The sequence below is a fragment of the Argiope bruennichi genome, chromosome 4 (genome assembly GCF_947563725.1).
Source record: "Argiope bruennichi chromosome 4, qqArgBrue1.1, whole genome shotgun sequence".
Lineage (NCBI taxonomy): Eukaryota > Metazoa > Arthropoda > Arachnida > Araneae > Araneidae > Argiope > Argiope bruennichi.
The window spans coordinates 113,818,184-113,838,825 of record NC_079154.1 but is presented as its reverse complement, the minus strand read 5'-3'; the positions used below and the strand labels follow the sequence as shown (position 1 = coordinate 113,838,825).

Here is a 20,642-nt window from a genome sequence, read left to right as displayed (position 1 = left end):
CCAAATTTCTTACGCCAAATTCGCGTTTGGTTCACAATTGGCGACATTTGCGTCTCGCTAACGGAAAAGTACCAAACTAAATAATGGCAGATTTAACAATGGCAAGAATAATCATTTCTAGAGTGTTTGTGACCCCTTTAATAAATTGTCTGGTAGAATTAAAAATATATATAAATGTTATGTTTGCGTCTTTATATGTTTTGTAATCATCATTTAGAAATAGTCAATAGTTTAAGTGAAATAGTGAATTGGTTTGATTGGTTTCTAATCTCAATTCCCTAGGGCAATGAAAAAAAAATATAAACTATTATTTAATAGCAACTTTATAAAATAATTTGAAATTTCATTATAGTAATTTAAGATGCCAAACTGGTAAAAAAAATCAGCCTGAACGAATTTTTATTTCATTAATTCAAATGTTCAATGTCTAAAATAAAGAAAAATTAATGATTCAGTAGTTTGGAGCCAAAGTAAATTTAAGACAATGTTTGTAAATATTTCTTTGGCTAGCATGTTCATTCTGAGTAACTAAGATTTAACACATTTTTGCACAGTCCTTGTTGTTCATTTCTTTAAATTCAAAACTTAAAAATGTGCATCCATTTTTTTAAAAAACTTAAGATTATGTGTGCAAACAAACAATAAAAGACAATTTTTCAATATGCTATGTATATTGTAAACATTTATTTAAAATGATTATGTATACAAAAAGTTTGGTATTAAAATATTCTTAAATAATAATATTTTAATCATTCAATAATCACTATGAAGGTTACTAATATGATTATTTTGAACAAATTATGAATAATGAATTATATTCACACAATGAGAAAAGAAGCATTGAAAATAATTTAATGCAAACAATTTATTTTTTAAAACAAAAGTACAAAATTTTTTAATAAAATCTATAGCATAAGGCAATTAAAAACTTTCTTCATACAGAGAAAGGCAATATTCAAACTTGAGTCGTCAGTGTTTCAGAATCAGATATCCATTGTTCCAATTGTTGAACTTGTATAGCAACATTTTCTCTAGCTGTACCTCCAAAAGCTTGGTATTGTTGAACACTGGCTTCATAATTCCATAAGGATGATATATCTTCCCCAAAATGCTCACTTAAAAATACCATATTTTTAATATAAAAAATAATATATATAAATATATATTTAATATATATAAAGAAATAAACTCAAAATTTTATTAAACAATTTGCAGCAAATACTAACCTCAGTGTCTTCAGTTGCGACAAGGAGAGTTCAGTAATTGTGCATTTTTCTTTCTCTGCTAAAGCTACAACTTCACCAGCAATTTTATGAGCATCCCTAAAGGCAACCTAGAAAACTGATTATTAATAAAAGATTTCTGTAAACCACATGAGTCATAAGAATTTTAGATAATTCTGTTTGAAATGTATTTATATTTCTTGACAACTTATAAGAAGTTTCTTAGTATTACTTTTAAATTTGTTTATAAAACTTAAAACAGATTATATAAATGATGTTTATTTGAATTTTATCTGAAAAAAAAAGATAGATAGATAGAGAGAGAGAGAGAAAATGCATTTTGAAATTCATTAAATTAAGATTGTAAAGTGATATAATTATTATGTCAAATTTCTCTTGATAATTTACTGTGTTTGTTTTGTTCTATTGCTTTTAATGTGAAAAACTATATTATTTCTAAACGATCAAAATTTTTTAAACAGGCAAATAGTTTTAAAATCTTAAAAAATACTGTGTGTATGAATGTTTGCAAACAAGACAGAAAATTTAATGAATAATTTCAAAATTCACTGTGTTTTTTCTTAATTTCAAGTTTTGATAGTTAATCATTTAAGATTTGATAATCAATATTTGCACATGATTTAAAAACTTTTTTTGCTTTGTTCTGTAAAAATATATTTTTGTATTCAATTTCCATTCTAATAAATCAATAAAGCTAACTTCAAAATAAACTGTTTTATTAATAATACTTACACCTTTTCGAACTAAATAATAAGCTACATCAGTAGCAAACATGTCTGGTGATAATGCAGTAAAGCATACTTCTTTATGGATCTAAAAGTTAAAAAAATTAAACAAATAAAAATTTTATATAGAAAAAATCACAATTTTCTTTCTAATTCAGAATTCATTTTAGTAAAAGCATAAATCAATAATATTCTTTTTCTTTTTTTAGAAAATAAATTAATAAAACAAATCAAGAATACAACATTTATTTTTGCAAAAATAAAAATAAATGTTAAAATTTTTACCTTTAATGTTTCCAGAGTGCCACACGCTACTTGTATTAATTCAATTAAAGTTTTATAACTGTCAAACAAAGGTTCCTTGTCTTCCTAAATGAAAAAATACAGAAAATAAAGTTCTCTACTATGAATCTATGCATTTGATTTCAACATATTTTGTTTATTTTAGTTCAAAATATTTTTGATTTTAATTTTAATCATCATAACTTACAAATATTAATCATAAATTTTAAATATTTTCTCTTCGGAATTTAATAATTTATAAATCCAAATTTTTCAAATCTTTCAGGCTGCTTTAAAATATTTTGATTTAATCTATTAGCTCCCTAACATTGAGTTATTTTAAATCATTATTTAGGAGAGGGATGGGCTTACTTTTTGAAGAAAGAAAATTATTATTTGTATATTAGCATAACATATAAATAGTAATTAATTTTGGAAAAAAAAATATACTCAATTGATCTAATTGCAGAAAGTTTATTGAAACCAATATGCAATAATGACGTCTCAAAACTGTATAAAATAATTGAGATATAACTTCTACAATGTCAATGCAAGAATGTTAATATTCAAGCTCAATTTTGAATTTTGTAAAATTATGAAGCTAATAAAACTACAAATACAAAAGTATTGCTTACAAATTTGCCAATATTTAAATCTAAACAGATAGTATAAAAATCCTATCAATATTTTTAAAGAACAAATATGAGTTATTTTTAGCCTTCTCTCTGCTCTATTTTGTTAAAAATGACAAATGCACATAAATAACATAATCATTCTTAATCATCAAGTATTACTTTCTAGTATTATTAGAAACAAATTCTCAAAATGTACCCAATAAGTGAAAATAGGAATTTTTTTTAAATAGTGCATTAATGCTTGAATTCTCCTCCCCCCCCTTCCTGCCTTGTTGCTTCCAAAAATAATAAAATACACAGATTTCAAGAATATTACATAGCATAATAAGTAAATATAGTATATAAGTAAAAAATTATCCCAATTTAGCACATACCTGCAAGTCCTTGTTAAAAGTACTTGGCAAACCTTTGAGTACAACCAGAATTGCCATGCACTAGAAAATTTTCAGTAGGTTTGATTATTTGAACAATGAAGTAAGAATTTATACTAATTAGTATTTAAAATTATTTAAATATGTACAATTATTTTATATGTAATACAAATTCACAGAAAGGAAAAAACATTCACAAAATATAGCAATTAGCACTTACCAAAGAGAAGAGTTAGAAGCAAGAGCAAAGAGATAATTGCATATTGGATCCAAGCCATAAAACATTATTAAATAACACATATAAAATGTTTCAGCATATTAGTAAGCACATTGAAATGGATTTTAAACTTGGACCTACAAATGACATAGAAGAGAAAAGAACATATGATTCAGGAAATAAATCATTAAACATTACTTAAAAGCCAGGGCTGCATAAGACATGACAAAAACACCATACAGCAATCCAGATATTAGAATAGACTTTTAAGTAACAAGAATTACAACAGATATATGTGATTATTATTAAGGCTAATAAATAAAATATATGAAAATACAAATTTTATTTATATTATTCAAATTATTTCCTTAGAAAGAGAATTCACAAGAAACAATCTGTCATCGAAAATATACATTATACAAAAAGATGACATTTATAGAAGAAATTTAGTTTCTAAAAATCATATGAGTTCTGAGAAAGTAATATTTAAACATGAACAACTGCTTATAACACAAAAATAAAATAACAAAATAATTGTTTCCATTCAGAAATACATACAATATGCAAATAAAATTGTATTAAACAAACTAAGCTAGTTCCAAAATGCTTAAAATATATAATTATTATAAATACAAAAAAACTGAGGGTCCTCATTTAATTACAGAAAAGCTAATAGTTATAAATGTAAAAATTAACAGATTAATAAATGTTTAACAGTTACATTAAAAAAATTAACAAGTATAGCAACTTTATGCATGAAACATTTAAAGATTATTTTGAAACAATGTACATAGATGTTATAGATGTTCAGGATTGGTCATGGATTTGACTATGATTTTTTCGTATCATAACTAAAACATACATTTCCAATCAGTCTTCCAGATTTACCCCTTATAAGTTCTAAGCTGTCAGCATTTTTCTTCTGAGGCATGAGGCTGCTACCAGTACTAGAAGTAATAAAAATATTATTTTTAAAAAGTTGTAAAGAGAAAAATAAATATTTATTCTAAATTTTCTAAAACTAACTTTTAAAATATTAAATGATTTTATAAATTTAAAAATCTATATACATCCATTCCATAAACATAAAAATCTTTTATGTGGTAGATTTCTGTCCCTCCCTCCAACATTTCTCAAACTAATAAATTTTACTCACCAAAAAGCATCTGCAATGGTAACAAAACCAAATTCTTTTGTACTATAAAGAAGCAAATCTTCAGCCCACTTGCTAAAATGTGTAGCAACTAATGCTCCCCAAAATAAAAATTCAGCTTTGAAAAGAAATATACATATATAATAATAGGCATTCAGTATAACTCAATAAATATTTAAAAAGATAAAAAGGACATATACAAATTACTGATACATAATTTTTGTGATGAAACAAAAGAACATCTTTATCTGAAATTCAAATAACCTGTGTATAGCCAAAATAAAATTTTAAAAATTTCTAAATAACTTTAATTAAATAATCACCTGTGAGAATTTTCTTCTCTAAACTTTTTAATATACTCAATATTAAAGATGTTATCCTCCTCACCCACATTATAAAAATTACAAACCTTTAACAAGGCCTGAGATTATACAGATTTTTATTTTCTAAATCCTACATACACATATTTTTGTAAAGAAAACTGAGTATGCATTTTGAATGTTTGCTTTTTGTTGACTGACTGAAGGCATGAGTTGATACAGAGTTATGATTTTAATAACAAAATCAGATGGAATATTACAACTATCAATAAATTGAGTTCAAAATTTAATACAAATCTACACTTTTGATGAAAAAATGCATACCAAATTTTATCCATCTAGCTTTTAACATTTTATAACTATCCTCTTCACTTGATTTCAGATAGCCAAATGCACTTCCTGAGAATGGATTTCTTTCAAAATGTGATAGAGAACTTTGATGTAAAGATCACATACCAAATTTGTATTATTATGTTCGCAGATAAATATAATATGTAATTCCAGAAATGTCGTTTTTAGACTCAGAAAAGTATAAAATGTGGAGATTTATCAAAATCTTTTGAATTTGTTTGATGATTTCAATATGTTTTCTCTTCTTTTGAGGAAGTAAAAAAAAAATTAAATAAAGAAAGAAAATAAAAGCCAAAAATAATGAATTAAAGCTTGAAAACATAATATGTTGTCTCCTGCAACAGTATGCATAATGAAAAAAATTGAAATCTGCTATCGCAAATTTCAAGTTATCATGTGAGAACATTATTTTTTTTTTTTTAAAGTTATGAGGAGTCAATCAAACAGAAACACATTGTGTTCTCAAATGACTTGTATTTTGCAATTACCAACATTTAGAAAAGCAATGGTTTTTGATCCTCTCAAAATCAATCGAGTACTAAAATTTTTTTATCGAGGGCAGAATCTTTTTTTTTTTTGCTTATAAACCAGTTTAAACTGGTTTGAAACAATAGCGTTATTATCAGATTATGCATGAGTCAATATTTAGAAAACAATGCTTTTTTTTTTTTGGTTCATCTCACAAGGGGAGGTCATAGGTGTAAATCTGAGATCGAGATGAGATTTAGTATAATGATAGTATACATTTAGAATGTTAATTCATGAAAATATTAAAACACAACAGCCAGTCAATTTTGAGAAAATGGTCCTCAAACTTTTGGTAAAGCTTATATACTGAAAACTTGACTCCCGTTCCGATGATCCCAATGGTATGGTTGTCTAGGTAACCGTCTCGTATATGGAAAGTCAGGATTCGACGCTGGCTAGGAATTTTTTTTCTTTTTTTAATAATTTTTATTCAATTCCAAATTTATAAATACTCTTAATTAATATGTTTTAAATTTTTTTCATCCAAAATAAATATTTATTATCGAAATACATAATAATAAAATTAAAATTTTAATAGAAAAAAAATTATAAATACAAATGCATTTTTTAAACAAAATAAACTAATTTAAATTTAATTAACTATTTACAGATAGTTTTAATTAATATGCTACTTATTTTTATGCAAGGATAAGTGTTTATTCTTTTAATACTTAAATTATAATTTAATGTTTAAAGGAAAATAATTAAAAATGTAACATTAATTGCTACAGATAATTTAACTTGCTTGCATCATTTTCAAACAATTAATTTTCAAATTCTTGGATTTTAATAATAATAAATTATCAATTCTAACTCAATAAAGCTGTATTTATATTAAAAATTGAAGAGAGCACGTGATATTTGTTAAATATGTAAGCAAAGTTCCCAACTTCAGTAAATCAAAAAAAATAAAAAAATAAAAAATAAAATAAAATAAAATAAATAAATAATAATAATAATAGAGAGCACTTTTTTTTAAAATTTTACACAACTTGGATAAACCTTGGAACAACATTGAACAAATTGGAAGGATTTCATTTTTGTGTTGTCTTTGAAATATTTTTCTTATTAAATGGAAAATAATTTTGAAGTTTTTTTTAAAGAATTTAGTTTATTTTTACAATATTTTAGTCATAAACACTCTTTTTTACATTCAATCAAAAAGTCTTATTCCATCTAATATTTGTCTTTCACTTGTAAATTACTTTTAATCTTTTAATAGAAACCCTTCTTCACTTGATTTCTGTAATGTGAAATGAATCTGTATTTTTTAGAATTTATAATCAACTTATCAAGTTATTAAGAAATAATTGATAGTTTGTTTTTGATTAAACAACATTAAAGTTAAAATCATTTGACAAATAACCATGTCTATATACAAGATCTTGTGAATAATAAATGCAATAAACATCCCTAGTCTTGAAATAATCTCTGAAAACATAAACTTAATAAAATATTTCTATTTTGGCTTATATAATAATAATATATGGATAATTATATAATTATGATTGCCACTTTGCTATTTAAGAAAGCTGACGGTATATGTCCAACTTTTTTGGATTAAAAAGATAAGATTCCTCTATTTTACACTACTTGGAACATGCATATTTTATAGTCATTTAAACAATAGATCCTTAAGTGAAAAACATATGTTTGGATTGATAGACATTTGAACATTCTTTATTTTAGATTTAATGGTCAGTTAACATAGAGGTATTTTCTATTACAACTTGACGATAAAGAATCGAATTTTTTAAGGTTTGGTTTGGTTTGGTTTGGTTATATTAACGTCCCGTTTGAAGCAACACTAGGGCTATTTTATTTTCGAATCGAATTTTTTAAGATAAGAATGAAAATGCATATTTATAAACTGGACAATGAAGAAGTATTTACAATATGGAATCATTTTTCAAAAGAGCTCTCTACAGATAACTGAAATCTGTGATTTAATTAGCTAGATTTTTAAATTATCAATGTCCAATCTATGGTGGTTATTAAATGTAAAAAACCTCAATTTTTTATAATTCAGCCTAATTATTAGCAGTGATAAGTGATAAAATATTGTGAATTATCAAAATTGTTAAAGATTGATGTAACATATACAGCATTACAATATCTGACTTGATGTACAGGTGGTTATCAAAATTATGGAAACACCTTAGATTTATAAAGAATCCTTTATTAGTGCAGGATCACCTTTGGCATGTGATACAGCCTGGATTCGCCTAAGAATCGATTTATAAAAGTGTTGAATAGTGTTTAGAGGAATATTGTACTATTCTCCCTGGATATATTGTGAAAGTTTTGAGAGAGATGATAGAAGATATCGATTCCACATTAAACACTCTAAAATAGATTATAATGGTTCAATTATATTGAAGCAGGTGATTGTGCGAGCCACGGCAGATGTTTAACATCATCCTCGTTTACATCAGACCATGATTGGACAAGTCTCGCTGTATGGATAGGTACATTATCATCCTGGAAAATTCAATCTCTTGCAGGAAACAAAGTTTGCATCATAGGATTGTTCTGGTCAACTAAAATTTCTCTATACTTCTCCCCAATGTACCTTTTTTTCAGGGTTACAACGTGGATGCCCAAATCATGACAGATCCATCTCCACGCTTGAGAATTGGAAGGAGACAATCATACGCTTGTGCAGGTGTCCTCCAAATGCTCACTCGTCCTATTGTAGGAAAAACTGTGAAACACGATTTGTCAGACCCTATTACTTTCTTCCACTTATCAATCGACCAGTTTTTGAGAGTGTGCCACTGTAGAAGACGTTTACCATGAACATCTGCGACAAGTGGATTGGGAATTGCTGTTCTGCCATAAATGTTCTTTTTATGAAGGTGGCTTCTAACTGTAATCACTAACACTGGAGAATCCAGATGGGTATTGAGCCCTGCGGTCACTTTTGCTGCAGTTCTTTTCTTTTTCAATCTGCTTCAATACCTGTCAATTTCGGCCCCACTATTTTGCTTTGTCGGGCTTGTCTTGCCGTGCTGTATGTATGCTGTCATGGCTTTAGACACTATACCTCTAGAAATGCATAAATGTTGGGATGTTTCAGTCGCACTCCAGCTAGATGGGCTCCTACAATTTGGCTTCTGAAAATCTGAGAAGTACAACATTTTATGCTTTTGAAAAATATCCAACAATTACAAAACTTTAATAAAGCTAACACATACTACCAGAATATATACATTGCTACTTATTAAAAAAAAAAACCTGGTGGCTATTATTATATTTTAATGCTTAGGAAGCACATTCAAAAATGCCACATTTATTCACATGCGTTTCCAATATTTTGATAACCACCTGTACATATATATATAAATAGCATATCCAAATATCAGATTAAATAAAAAAAAATAATTGCAAAGTAAAAGTTTTATTTATACTTACCAATAAAATCTCTATCACTAACAGCAAGCAAACTATTTGGAGTGCAACCAGAAAATCCAAGCTCTAGAATTATTAATTTAATGGATGATTAGATGAATACAGATCTTCAAGCATAATTTTTTTAAAAAAAATTCAGCATCAGAAAAAAATTATTTTCCTTAAATAATAATAAAAACAGGATAGCAATGAGATCTAATATTGAAAAAAAAAAAAAAAATGATGCTTAATTTGATTTATAGATGTGTTTATGTTTCATCTTCAAATTATGGATGAAAAATAAACCTTTTTTCAGTTTTTAAAATATTGAATTAACATGTAAAAAATTAATATTAAATATTAATATTAAAATATTAATATAAAAATTAATAAACATTAAAACCTACCTTTTGCCAAGAAATCACGATCAATGTTAAATGGGTTTCCAGCCAAAGCACCACTAAAATGAAAAATTAAGATAAAAAAAAGTATAAACTTTAAATCATTTAAGCCAGTTGTTTAAAAATAAATTTTTGATACAGTAATTTTTAAGTCTATCAAATAAATATCAATTACCTTCCAAGAGGACAAATATTCATTCTTGAAATTATATCATCTAACTTATCTACATCATTGTGGCAATACCAAGCATAACTGAAATAAATGAGGGTAATTAATGAGTAATTTGATAAATAATTCATAAACTCATACTGAAAATATTTTATCATAAAATGAGGTTTCACTAAAGATACTCCTAAAAAAAAGTTTTCAACATCTGCCAAGATTCTTTTTTAGTAAAATATCTGGAAAAAAATTCTGAAATAATGAAAATGAGTAACTCAATAAATGAAGTTTATGAGATAATGAAATCTTAAGAAACATGTTTCACATAAGATTAAAAATTTTAAATATCTAATGTTATAGATCAATTTTTAAATTTCAATGCAAACTATAATTTAGTTCAGTTAGATTAATATCTGATTTAGAGCTATATTAAGTGTAATTTGGGATAAACAATATAATTAAAAAAAATGCCAAACCATAAAATTTAGAACAATGATGGTCATCCCATTCTCACAACTTCAATATTAGCAGCAGGAAAGTATTTTACAGCAATTGATTAAACATGTATTAAGGTCCATCAAGTAACAAATATTTAGAAGAAATGTATATTGAACTCACAATATTAATGCTCCAGAGTTAAGATTAGACAACGAAGTTACTGCAGCTCTACCAAGTTAAAGATAAAATATCTGAACCATATTTGAAAAGTATACACATAATCATTAATTGAAACTTTAAGTGAAAATTTAGAATGTCAACTGTGCAATATCTCAAATGCATTGTTTGCACATACAAACTTTGTATTCATTTTTTACATCAAACTTATGAAAATTAAAAATGTTTACTGAACAGTATTTCAAATGCATGGTTTTAATGTATAAATATTGTATGCATTTGTTATTACACTTACTTATAAGTCAGCTTTCATTTTAAATAGAAGAAAATTAAAAAATAAACAATGTTAAGTTCATTCAATATTATTTTTCTCATGTCAAATTATGTATTATTCATTATTCTAAATTATTAAACCATTCTTTATTCTAAATATATTCATTTCTAACCAAAGGTTTTATAATTGTTACTAAAACTTTCATCACATCAAAAATGTATTTAATTAATTCACATTGTTTCCGAATTACCACTTGATTATTTAATATAGTTTTATTTAGCAAAGAATAATTTTAATGAACAATGAAATAATAATAAAAATTCATAGAATTTTATGTGTGTGTGTGTGACATAAAAATAAATTAAATAAATTCAAGTATACAAAAAAAAAAAATGTTTTTATATTGTTGAAAACTTTTAGTGATGAAAATAGCTTTATAGATAAGCATAAATGAATAAAAAAGTGAAATTACAATACTACAAAAGTTAAAAAACAGATGGAATGGACATTTATCTTTTTGATAGTGCTATGATGTCCTAAGACTCGTTTTAATTAGAAAAGTTCATGGACAAAATGAACATGTCTTTAATGTCTAATAATTTGATGTAATCATGGACATGAAGTTATATCTAAACGATTTACCTAAAATTAAATATAACTAATATTCCAGGTGAATTAACTGGCCATCTAATATAAAATTAAAACTGAAACAACAATAAAAAAAAAAATAGTTTTTCATACCTGAGAAGCCAATGACTCCAACGTATAGCTTGGGCACGTTGAAGATGCGTGTAGCCAGGCATCAATATATCTATCTCACTGCAAAATCAAATTCAGAACAATTGTACAGATATTCAGCAAGTATATTAAAAGCTATAATTTTCCAAACAAAAACACAAGAACAAAATACAAATTCTACATTAGAAATATCTTTAGAGTAATATTAGTTGTTAAAACGTAAAACAATTTTTTTATTGCTCTAAATTAATTTTATTCAAAGAAATTACAGAAAATATATTTCAGATATTAAAATTTTATTTTTAATAAAAAGTGCAAACACTAATAAATGAAATTCTACACCAAGTAAGAATTGTTGCATGTGTGTGTGGATCGTTAATCCACAACAAAGACAAGACAAATCTGAGTGAATTGAATTTTATTTATAATTGACATTACATATACAATATAAAGAAATAAAAATAGTGGTGACATACAGTATGAGCTTTCCTCTAGTAAAAATAATGGTATAAATGTTGAACAGTCACCAATTCTGATGGGGAAAGAAATGGTTAGGTTTGGAAAAAGTCCATTAATCTTACATAAAAGAATAAAAACACTGGAAGAATAGTAACCAGAAAGAATAGTAACACTGGATCATTGGAGATCAGGCATAAGAATAGATATTACAGAACTTGGAGTATCTTCATAAAACATATAGGCTGGCTTGATGTGGACTGGTTTTGTACCAATGTGCAACACAAAGACTTTTCCAAGATGCTGCAAAATGCAATAGGGTTCTGAATAAGGAGATTGTAAGGCTTCATGAAGGGAGTCATCACAAAGCATAATAAAGGCACAAGTACTAAATTCTTGAAAAAAATGGAAACACCACCAAGCACATGGCAAGAAGCACAAACAAGTTGCAATCTGCATACGTGAATCTACCATCAGTCAACAAAAACAGATTTGTTACATAGAATAAATAAATTCTCCTTGTAGATAAAAGGGTTCACCATATGCAAGCCCACAAGATAGAGATCCTCCTTAAGACACTATACTGAGCAATATGGAGTATGACTTCGAGCCAAAAGGAATCAGGATGCACATTATGCAGAGTCTTAAAACTATGAACAAGTTCGATCATGTATAGTAGTTAATTGTATGGGAATATTTGAATGCTGTAAAAATGATAAGCTTCTTGAAAATCTGAGACTTGAATTGGTGATCTTGATTGGTCATAATAATTTCTAAGCAACTAATTTGGAAGATTTAACCAGCAAAAAATATTTGAGTTAACTTCTCTTGTGAGAGAGTTACCTCAAATGTTAGAAATGGTTATTCAGTAAGTTCAGACTATGAAGCTCAAAGGATTGGCAGCAGAGAATAGTCATGACATCAAATGTAGCATCGAAAATTTAAAATATTCTAAAGAATACAATGGAACTAGACATGAGTAGAGAAGAGGCTGCAGAAGGCAGCAGATCCAAACAGCAAGAACAGTCAAAGAGACTGGGTCATCAAAGCAAGTCCACAACACAGATATGACAAGTCTGAGATAACAGCCACATTATATATATTGTTACGGAAATATTCTGTGAAACTTTTCTGGTTCACTGTAGTGGGCGTATGGTGACATAATCAGCAGGTCTCAAATAAGGTAATTACAAAAAGTAACTCAATATATAAGGGATTAATCAAAAACTCCACATGGGAAAAAGCATGAAAAGTCTATAATAAAAACACAGGTAAAAGTTTCATGGAGTTATCAGTATAATTGGCTGAGATATTTGCAATTAAAATTATAATCTTCCCATGAAAGGAAAAAAGGTTTGTCTACATTGAAAATATATCTTCAGATTCCTATCCCATGAATAAGTTTTTTTCTTTACAGATTTTTTTAAAAATTTATTTTTGTTTTCTTTCTTTATTGCTTAGCTTTAAAAAATTGTATAACAATACCATATAATATACCATTTTTAATTTAAAACAAAATCCTTCAAATTTTTTCAATTCACAGAAATATTGTAATTTTAATCACAAGTATCGCTGACAATTTTACACATAACTCCATGAAACTTTTCCTGTCTCTTCATAATATGGCCTAGTGTACATTTTTCTAATAGGACTGTTTGGCTGATCCGCCAGAATTATTTTTGTAACTATCTTATTTTGCCACTTGAGGCGCTGTAAACTGTCTGAATAAATCCACCATAGTCACTACTAGATGTTACTTCCCTGGATATACAAGATACTATATTGAATTTAAAGGGTTTAAAAAGACTTTACCAAACTTTTTACTTTTCATTATATATATGTGTGTGTGCTTATTTAAAATCATGTATTCAGAATTCATCCAGCTTTAATGCAATACTATTGTAATCTCAAACTTTTATTTTATATTCAAATAATAAGTTATAGAAACTAAATGCTGTAAAACAAAAATTTTTGAGGGTCAATAAAGACAGAGCTAAGTCTAGCAGAGTACTAGCTTCCTCTTACCATTTTTAATTTATTGGATAATTTAAAAAGAGTAACTTTTAACTACAAATTCTCACCTTTTAGCACGCTCACAACAAATTTTAGTAAAAGATATCAATAATGATTTCAAAACAGTAGACTGTTCTCTAAGCCACAAACGAACATCAGTTGCAACCTAGGAAAAGAATTTCCAAGCATTTCATAGAGTAACACAAAAAGTTACAAAAATATTTATGTTTCATTTTAATAATATTAAAATTACCTGATCATTACGACTTCTTCCAACATGAAGCTTGCCTCCAATTTCATTACCAATGATTTCCTGCCATTTCAAGAATATATAAGTTAACACATTACCACATTTTAAAAATAAAAATTAACTAGCCATTTGTAATAAAAAGATATTTAATTTTTTTATCTATTCATAATGCTTCTTTTTTGCAGTTAAATTTTTAACAAATGACTGCAATGATAATTTTAATGTTTCTGGACATTTTTTTTTTTTTTTTTTGCCAGCATTATTTGCGGCACTGTAAAGTCTGTTAATATTTCTTACATTGATAAATATGAACTTGGCATTCATAGAGAAATCCCAATTCTAACTTTATTTTTATAGCCGTCATATCATCTTATATTGCCCCCCCCACATCTTTTTCCTTCTGCACCATAGGATGTTATTTCTTAATTAATTCTACAATTATATTGAACTTTAAAGAATGGAAATCGACTGACAAATAAATTTTGGTTGTGATGTGCAATTATTCATTTTAGTGATACAAATCTTGGATATTTATAATGAAATAAAAGGGAACATAATAATACCCAATTCAATACATTAAAAATTTTTAATTATTATCTTCTGGTATCATTTTTAATTACATGATGAACATAACTCATTATTGCATGGCATGGTTTAAAAAATAATGATAAACTAGACTCACTTTACTTACAACTAAGGGTTAAATGCAAGGGTCGCAAAATGAGATTCTCTCTTTAAACAAATCATATGATTTTGAATCGTAATCAAATGAAAAGTATATCTGTGGCAGTATCTCCTATCCAAACTTAGCCATATAAATAGAAGAATTTAAATGTTTCAGATAGATCTTTTCAGATAACCAGGTAAACCTATAACCCTTCAGTCCAAAACCGAGAATATCCTGGCTTATTCATTTTGCCATCAGAAAACTGCAACTCATTCCTTTTTGCCAACAAGCTACAGTTGTCCACCCATTTTCGTGGGGAAAAAATGAAGAAAGAAAAACTAAATTATACCTTTCTTATTATTTATAATCACAATAAAGACTCATGAACAATGCAAAAATATTATTCTACAACACATTCTTTTTAGACTAGAGTCTTGATATTAACTCAACTGCTGGTTTAACATTTAATTTAAAACAGTATATTTTGCTTAAAAATAATATAAACTTTTATTTGCCTACAATTGCTAATACTCAAAATCACAAATGAGAAAGACACATTTTGACTCACTCCTCCCACATAAATCTACTATTTACAGAGTTATAGCAGTGTATATACTATGGTGCAAATAAAAATTGCTCAACCATTTTTATACCAAGTTATGTTCCTTTTTTCAGTCAATTTCCAGATTATTAGTAGAATTTCTTATCTGTGGTTCTCACACCACTCAATTCTGCAAGTTGCTGCACTTCTATAGATTATCTATAAATTGGCTATTCTTATATAGTCCCGTTATAACAATATCATGTCAAAGTATTTAAATATACATGGAATTTATTCTTCAAACTGATTCTTGTTTTAGGATCTATATTCTATCTTAACTTTCTAATAAAGCATATAAACAATTGTAAAAAAAAAGTAAATGTAATTTTAAACCATCAACAGCATTCAGATATTAAATATAGAAAAAAAAAAAAAAAAGCATTTTTATTTTATATTTCAGTACCTTTAATCGGCGTTCATTTGCAGAATGAATATCTTCATCATCTTTTATTATAAAAGAATTAGAAGCCCATTCTTCCGAAATCTATAGCAAATTCATAAAAAGAAAGGTTAAGTAACAAAGATATACATAATTCATACTTTTTATTTGTATTAACATTCATGAGAAGTAATTTCGAATTAAATTTACAAAAATCATTTCCCATTTCTCAATAAAATAATAATAAAACTGCTTATGATAAAAATTTGAAATATTTTTATATTTACAATTAGTCAATACTTGACTTTGTCCACACAGTAACAAATTGTTGGTACCTTTTGCCCTTCCTGATCTTTAAGACATTAATATTTCGGATCTTCCTTGCATACAACTTCCTAGTTTTGGGATACAGAAATAACAGAGCGTCAAGTGAGCTGATTCTGGAGCATCCCATATGTAACAACCAAAGGGGGAAAAAAAAGGTCATTTTTTAAAATCTACTATCCCCATTATATTGTTAAGAATTTGTAACATTGCTTCCCAGTGCAATATGTCTCCTGGTAAAGAAGACAGTTTTGCGGATAGTTCTTATAGGTCTGGATCAATGATACTCAATTTAGTGACATTTGGTGATAAAACAGAGGATTCCAAAATCTACAAGAATCTTGGCAATTGGTCTATTAGGACATGAGTTATGTCATTCTTCTAAAAACTTTCTTGTCCTGTCATGAAAACTATAAAAAGTTGAAAGACAAAGCAAAAGTCAGTTAAGCATTGAGGCAGCACTGATAGGTACGCTAAGCAGGCAATGAGTCAATCAGTTGTGTGCTAAATAGCAAGTCAGCATAGAAATCAATTTTGCATTAGTAGAGAGTTGGCAGTTGAGTTTATCTTAAGAAATTAGATAATGAAGAACAGCACATATCGGAGAAGCCAGAATGATTGTATTTTGCATAGTTCTCTCTGATTGCTTTGGACTGTTATTGTTATTAAATATTAATTTTCTGTTTAAGTTATACTTTAGCTGTCTTTATTTTAACAAAACGTTGTTCTTTGTTATTGAACTTATTGGACTATTTCATAGCACACCTACTAAACTAAATCTACAGAATTTGTGAATTTTCGGGACATTTATAGAACTAAACTTTGTTTCTGTCTCTGTGAAATACAATTCTGATTATTTTCGAGATACATAAGAAGGTGCAACGTAGCAGAGCACCTTTCATGAATTATAAACAAGTTAAAGCACTAAGCTCACCAAGGGCTGAATTTTTATCCAATTTTGTTTTTAAAAAGTTTGAACATGTTTTAACTTATATTTATTAAAATTAAAAAAAAAAAGAAATATAAATAAATATTAAAAAACAGATAAAACTATATTCATAGAAAAAAATTAAATACAATGCGTTTTAAAAATGTGTTCTCCCATTAAGGCAACCATTTGCCGAATTTTAAATTTCTATCCTGTATGATTTGGGAGATTTTGGGAAGTCAGTCAGTGAATGGTATTTCCTTTTACATACATATTAGACAAAAAGAACATACAATACAATAATGAAAAAAAAAATGAAATCATACCTGTGATAATCCTAGAAATAATTTAGCACTTTCTTCAGAAGTAATCAAGCCACATTTTTCTAAAGCTTTTGCATATGCAATGCTTCCCTGTGTAAAATATATGAAATGGTATTTAATAGACAAAAATATTTTTTTTAATAAATGAATAAATATCATTAAAAATTTATAGATGAAAAACAATGTTAAATGAAAATTCTGATTCAGGGAAATTGGATTAATCCCTCATTTCATACTTGTCCAACAGATTATCAGCTACATATAACCTTATGAATTATGATGGCATAAATAGAAAGACACTCTTTAAATTTTCATTCTGAGCCAGCATGAAGACCATAAAATTTAGTATGCATAAGATCTTTGGAGATATCAAAGCTTATATTTTGAATTCTCTAACTATTCAGCTGAAAATGTTTATACAGTATTTGGAATCTTTAATTATACTATTTTTTTATAAAGAATTACTAAGATTTAACATGTAATTGCATATATATTGTAATATATATCAAAGCAATATTTTTATCATCATCATGATTGATACTAGAATAATTCTATAATCTGTTACTAATGTAATTAACTTTATATTTACAGATCAATACTGATCTTGATTTTGGAAGTATTCTTTGTAATTCTGAAATATTTGCAAGTAGATATCAGCCAATGAGAGATTATTTTCATTCCTTCAATAAAAGCAGAATTTACATGAATTAAAATTATCATATTGATAAATTATTTATAACTAATAGAAAAAAATTGATAATAATTAAAAGTAGAATATATAAAATTACTTCTGAAGAAAGTAATTCTCAACCTTTTAGACTTACCTTAATATCAACATCCCATAGTTGTTTATCAAAGGTTATTGAGCGATTAAAAATATCCATTACAGGATTCAAGCCTTCGACAAATCTTCCTCCCCATAATTTTTCACCCTGTTAAATATAAATGTATTGATTATAATTTTATTTCAAGTTATATAAAAGAAGGTTTCTCAATTATAAGGAAAATAACCTTAAGATAATAGAATTTTAAGCATCCCTCTAAAAATGAGGATTTTGATGAATATATAAAGGCAACTTCTCTTCTACTCAGTAATTAGGAAATAAACTCTATAATACCTTTTGACTCAGCATGGAATTGCTATTCTACACATCCCTCTACAGCAATCAATCAACTCTTCACATATATGATAATTTAACAACAATAAAGCCAGTAGCAAACTGGCCAGGTTGCCAGTGTGTCTGATGGCAAGTAGGCCCCGTATGCATATGTCAATGTTACCCCCTAGAAAATGTGTGGTTTATTATTTGTACAAACCAAGTTCAAATCTTGCCATGTATTAGAAAACAATAGATCATGAGAAAAATCTTCTTAAAAATTTTTGAAAACTAATTTTTCCAGAAGTTATTGATGATTTTTAAAGAAAGATATAAAATTTGATTAAGTATTGCAAGTGGCATCTTGTGGTCAAATAAAAAATATATACAATATTTTGCAAAATAAGGTATTTGAAACATATACAATTTTTCATTAATGATTGCATGCATAGTTTTAGCTAATAAAAAATAATGTTTCATTAATTATCCCTAAACCATTTTTCTCAAGTCTCTTAATGCTTGTGAGTAAAGTTTAAGAAAAATTTATTTAGTAGTTTGCACCTCATTTCTAAAACATGCATATTATTTATGACTTTTGTATTCATTTATATAGATTATAATATTATATATTTGTACATAAATATAAAAATTATATTAGAATCTTTTTTGTTTTGTTATATTAAAAATTATATTAGAACCTTTTTGGAAGGGAAGGTGGAAATGAAATCCCACAATATATATATATATATATATATATATATATATTGCATGAAACTAAAAAATATGATAATGACATAAAAAGAAAATTAATCTTTATTTCATTCATCATTCACAATTTGTAATAAATGTTAAACTTATTAAAGATGAAAAGTTAACTTATGCCAAAATATAAACTTAAATATCACCACTATTCCATTAGCAAGTTATTGCTAATATTTAACATATTTTTCAAGGATTCCCCAATAACAAAAAAATCTTAATTATGTCTATATTATTTAGTAAGATTCACATTTTTTATATGTTAAATATATGTTAAATGATGCATACTTTCATGTATTGTAAGTTTTATTTGAAACAATTATGAAAAAAGATCTAGTAGCACATTTTATTATTAATGACTACTCTAAACCAACACATTATGCAAATTATATGATGATGTACTAAAAGCTGAAATATGATTGCATGGCATGGAACAAGTCTTTCCATTTGGTGCAATTTCGTATGTTGTGGTTTATAGAAGCTGTAATTAACCATCTTTAAAAATTTGATTTTAAAGAAGTATAGTTTATAAGATTGATACTGCATTCTGTAGACACTTATTTTAAATGGATTGTAAATATTTAATATGTTTGACTATGACGACTTTGTTAAATAAACAGATATATTTAAAGTTATATACTAGCACATATTCTGTTTTTTATCTTTGAAACTTCATTGCAAATCCATGAAAAAATATGATGTCTTAAATGGTTCCCTTCGCCCTTGAAACTTTGCTTTTCTTTTAACAATCATTCTATATATTTATAAAATCACTAATGCAGATATTGTTAAAAATATTTCCGAAAGAAAAAAATATATATAAATGCATTCACAATATTATTTAGCTGAAAGTGCGAATTATATGAAAGAGTAAAAAAACCTACGACTATTAAATGGTTCCTCAGATTATTTTAAAAATTTGTTTAATAATCGTAATTTCAGTGCAACTTATAATTCAAGTAGTTGCACAACTTTCACCGACGAATAGAATGGTCTAAAAACAGAGAAGGGACTAGCCATTATAACTAAAAAAAAAACATAAAATGGTAATAAAGGTACATTTTTCACGTGATCAAATACTACTCAACTACGTCTTTTCTATGAGAATAAAAAGTGTTTGAATATTAATTATAGCCATATTAATTCATTAATAATTGCATTTACCATATTAGAACCACTGCTATCTCCCATTATATATGCAAATTCTTGTTAGATGAATATTTCGGTGTAATATTGCAAGCAAAAGAAATTCCCTAACTAATAAGTGATACTTTGCTCCCAAAATTCAGCGCTAGAACTAGTTTTGATTTAATTTGATTAATGCCATTCATGGCCAATAATAGGATCGGAAATTTTATAATGCATCATAAGTAAAAAATTTAATTCTGCGTAATAATTAATATAAAATTTCGACTCTGATTTGTATACTTAATTTTTA

The 20,642-nt window shown here is 26.5% G+C and overlaps 1 protein-coding gene across 3 annotated transcripts; it reads right to left on the bottom strand.

The window, feature by feature from the left end:
* Nucleotides 1-847: 847 nt before the first annotated feature.
* LOC129965806 (argininosuccinate lyase-like) lies at nt 848-20,497 on the bottom strand. 3 transcript variants are annotated; one of them, XM_056080009.1, is made up of 18 exons: nt 20,369-20,496; nt 18,467-18,632; nt 18,173-18,280; nt 17,352-17,438; nt 15,798-15,878; nt 14,130-14,189; nt 13,945-14,042; nt 11,411-11,488; nt 9,793-9,870; nt 9,624-9,676; nt 9,241-9,303; nt 4,631-4,745; nt 4,337-4,421; nt 3,261-3,320; nt 2,255-2,338; nt 1,977-2,057; nt 1,227-1,333; nt 848-1,115 (listed from the first exon to the last, which is right to left on the bottom strand). In XM_056080009.1, exons 2-18 carry the CDS (start codon nt 18,479-18,481, stop codon nt 956-958), a joined length of 1,413 nt encoding a protein of 470 aa, XP_055935984.1. In that variant the 5' UTR covers nt 18,482-18,632; nt 20,369-20,496; the 3' UTR covers nt 848-955. The 3 variants fall into 3 exon arrangements, 2 of the variants coding, with proteins under 2 accessions (XP_055935984.1, XP_055935983.1); XM_056080008.1 differs by lacking the exon at nt 18,467-18,632 and having other exon boundaries at nt 20,369-20,497; XR_008784238.1 differs by lacking the exon at nt 18,467-18,632 and having other exon boundaries at nt 977-1,115; nt 1,227-1,341; nt 20,369-20,497.
* Nucleotides 20,498-20,642: the final 145 nt, after the last annotated feature.

Coding starts and splice junctions, on each gene's coding strand:
- LOC129965806 (XM_056080008.1), bottom strand. CDS start 20,395: ATGGGAGATAGCAGTGGTTCTAATATG. Junction 14,190..15,797: donor CAAATGAACGCCGATTAAAG/GTACTGAAATAT, acceptor TTGAAATGGCAG/GAAATCATTGGTAATGAAAT. Junction 9,871..11,410: donor TGGAGTCATTGGCTTCTCAG/GTATGAAAAACT, acceptor CATTTATTTCAG/TTATGCTTGGTATTGCCACA.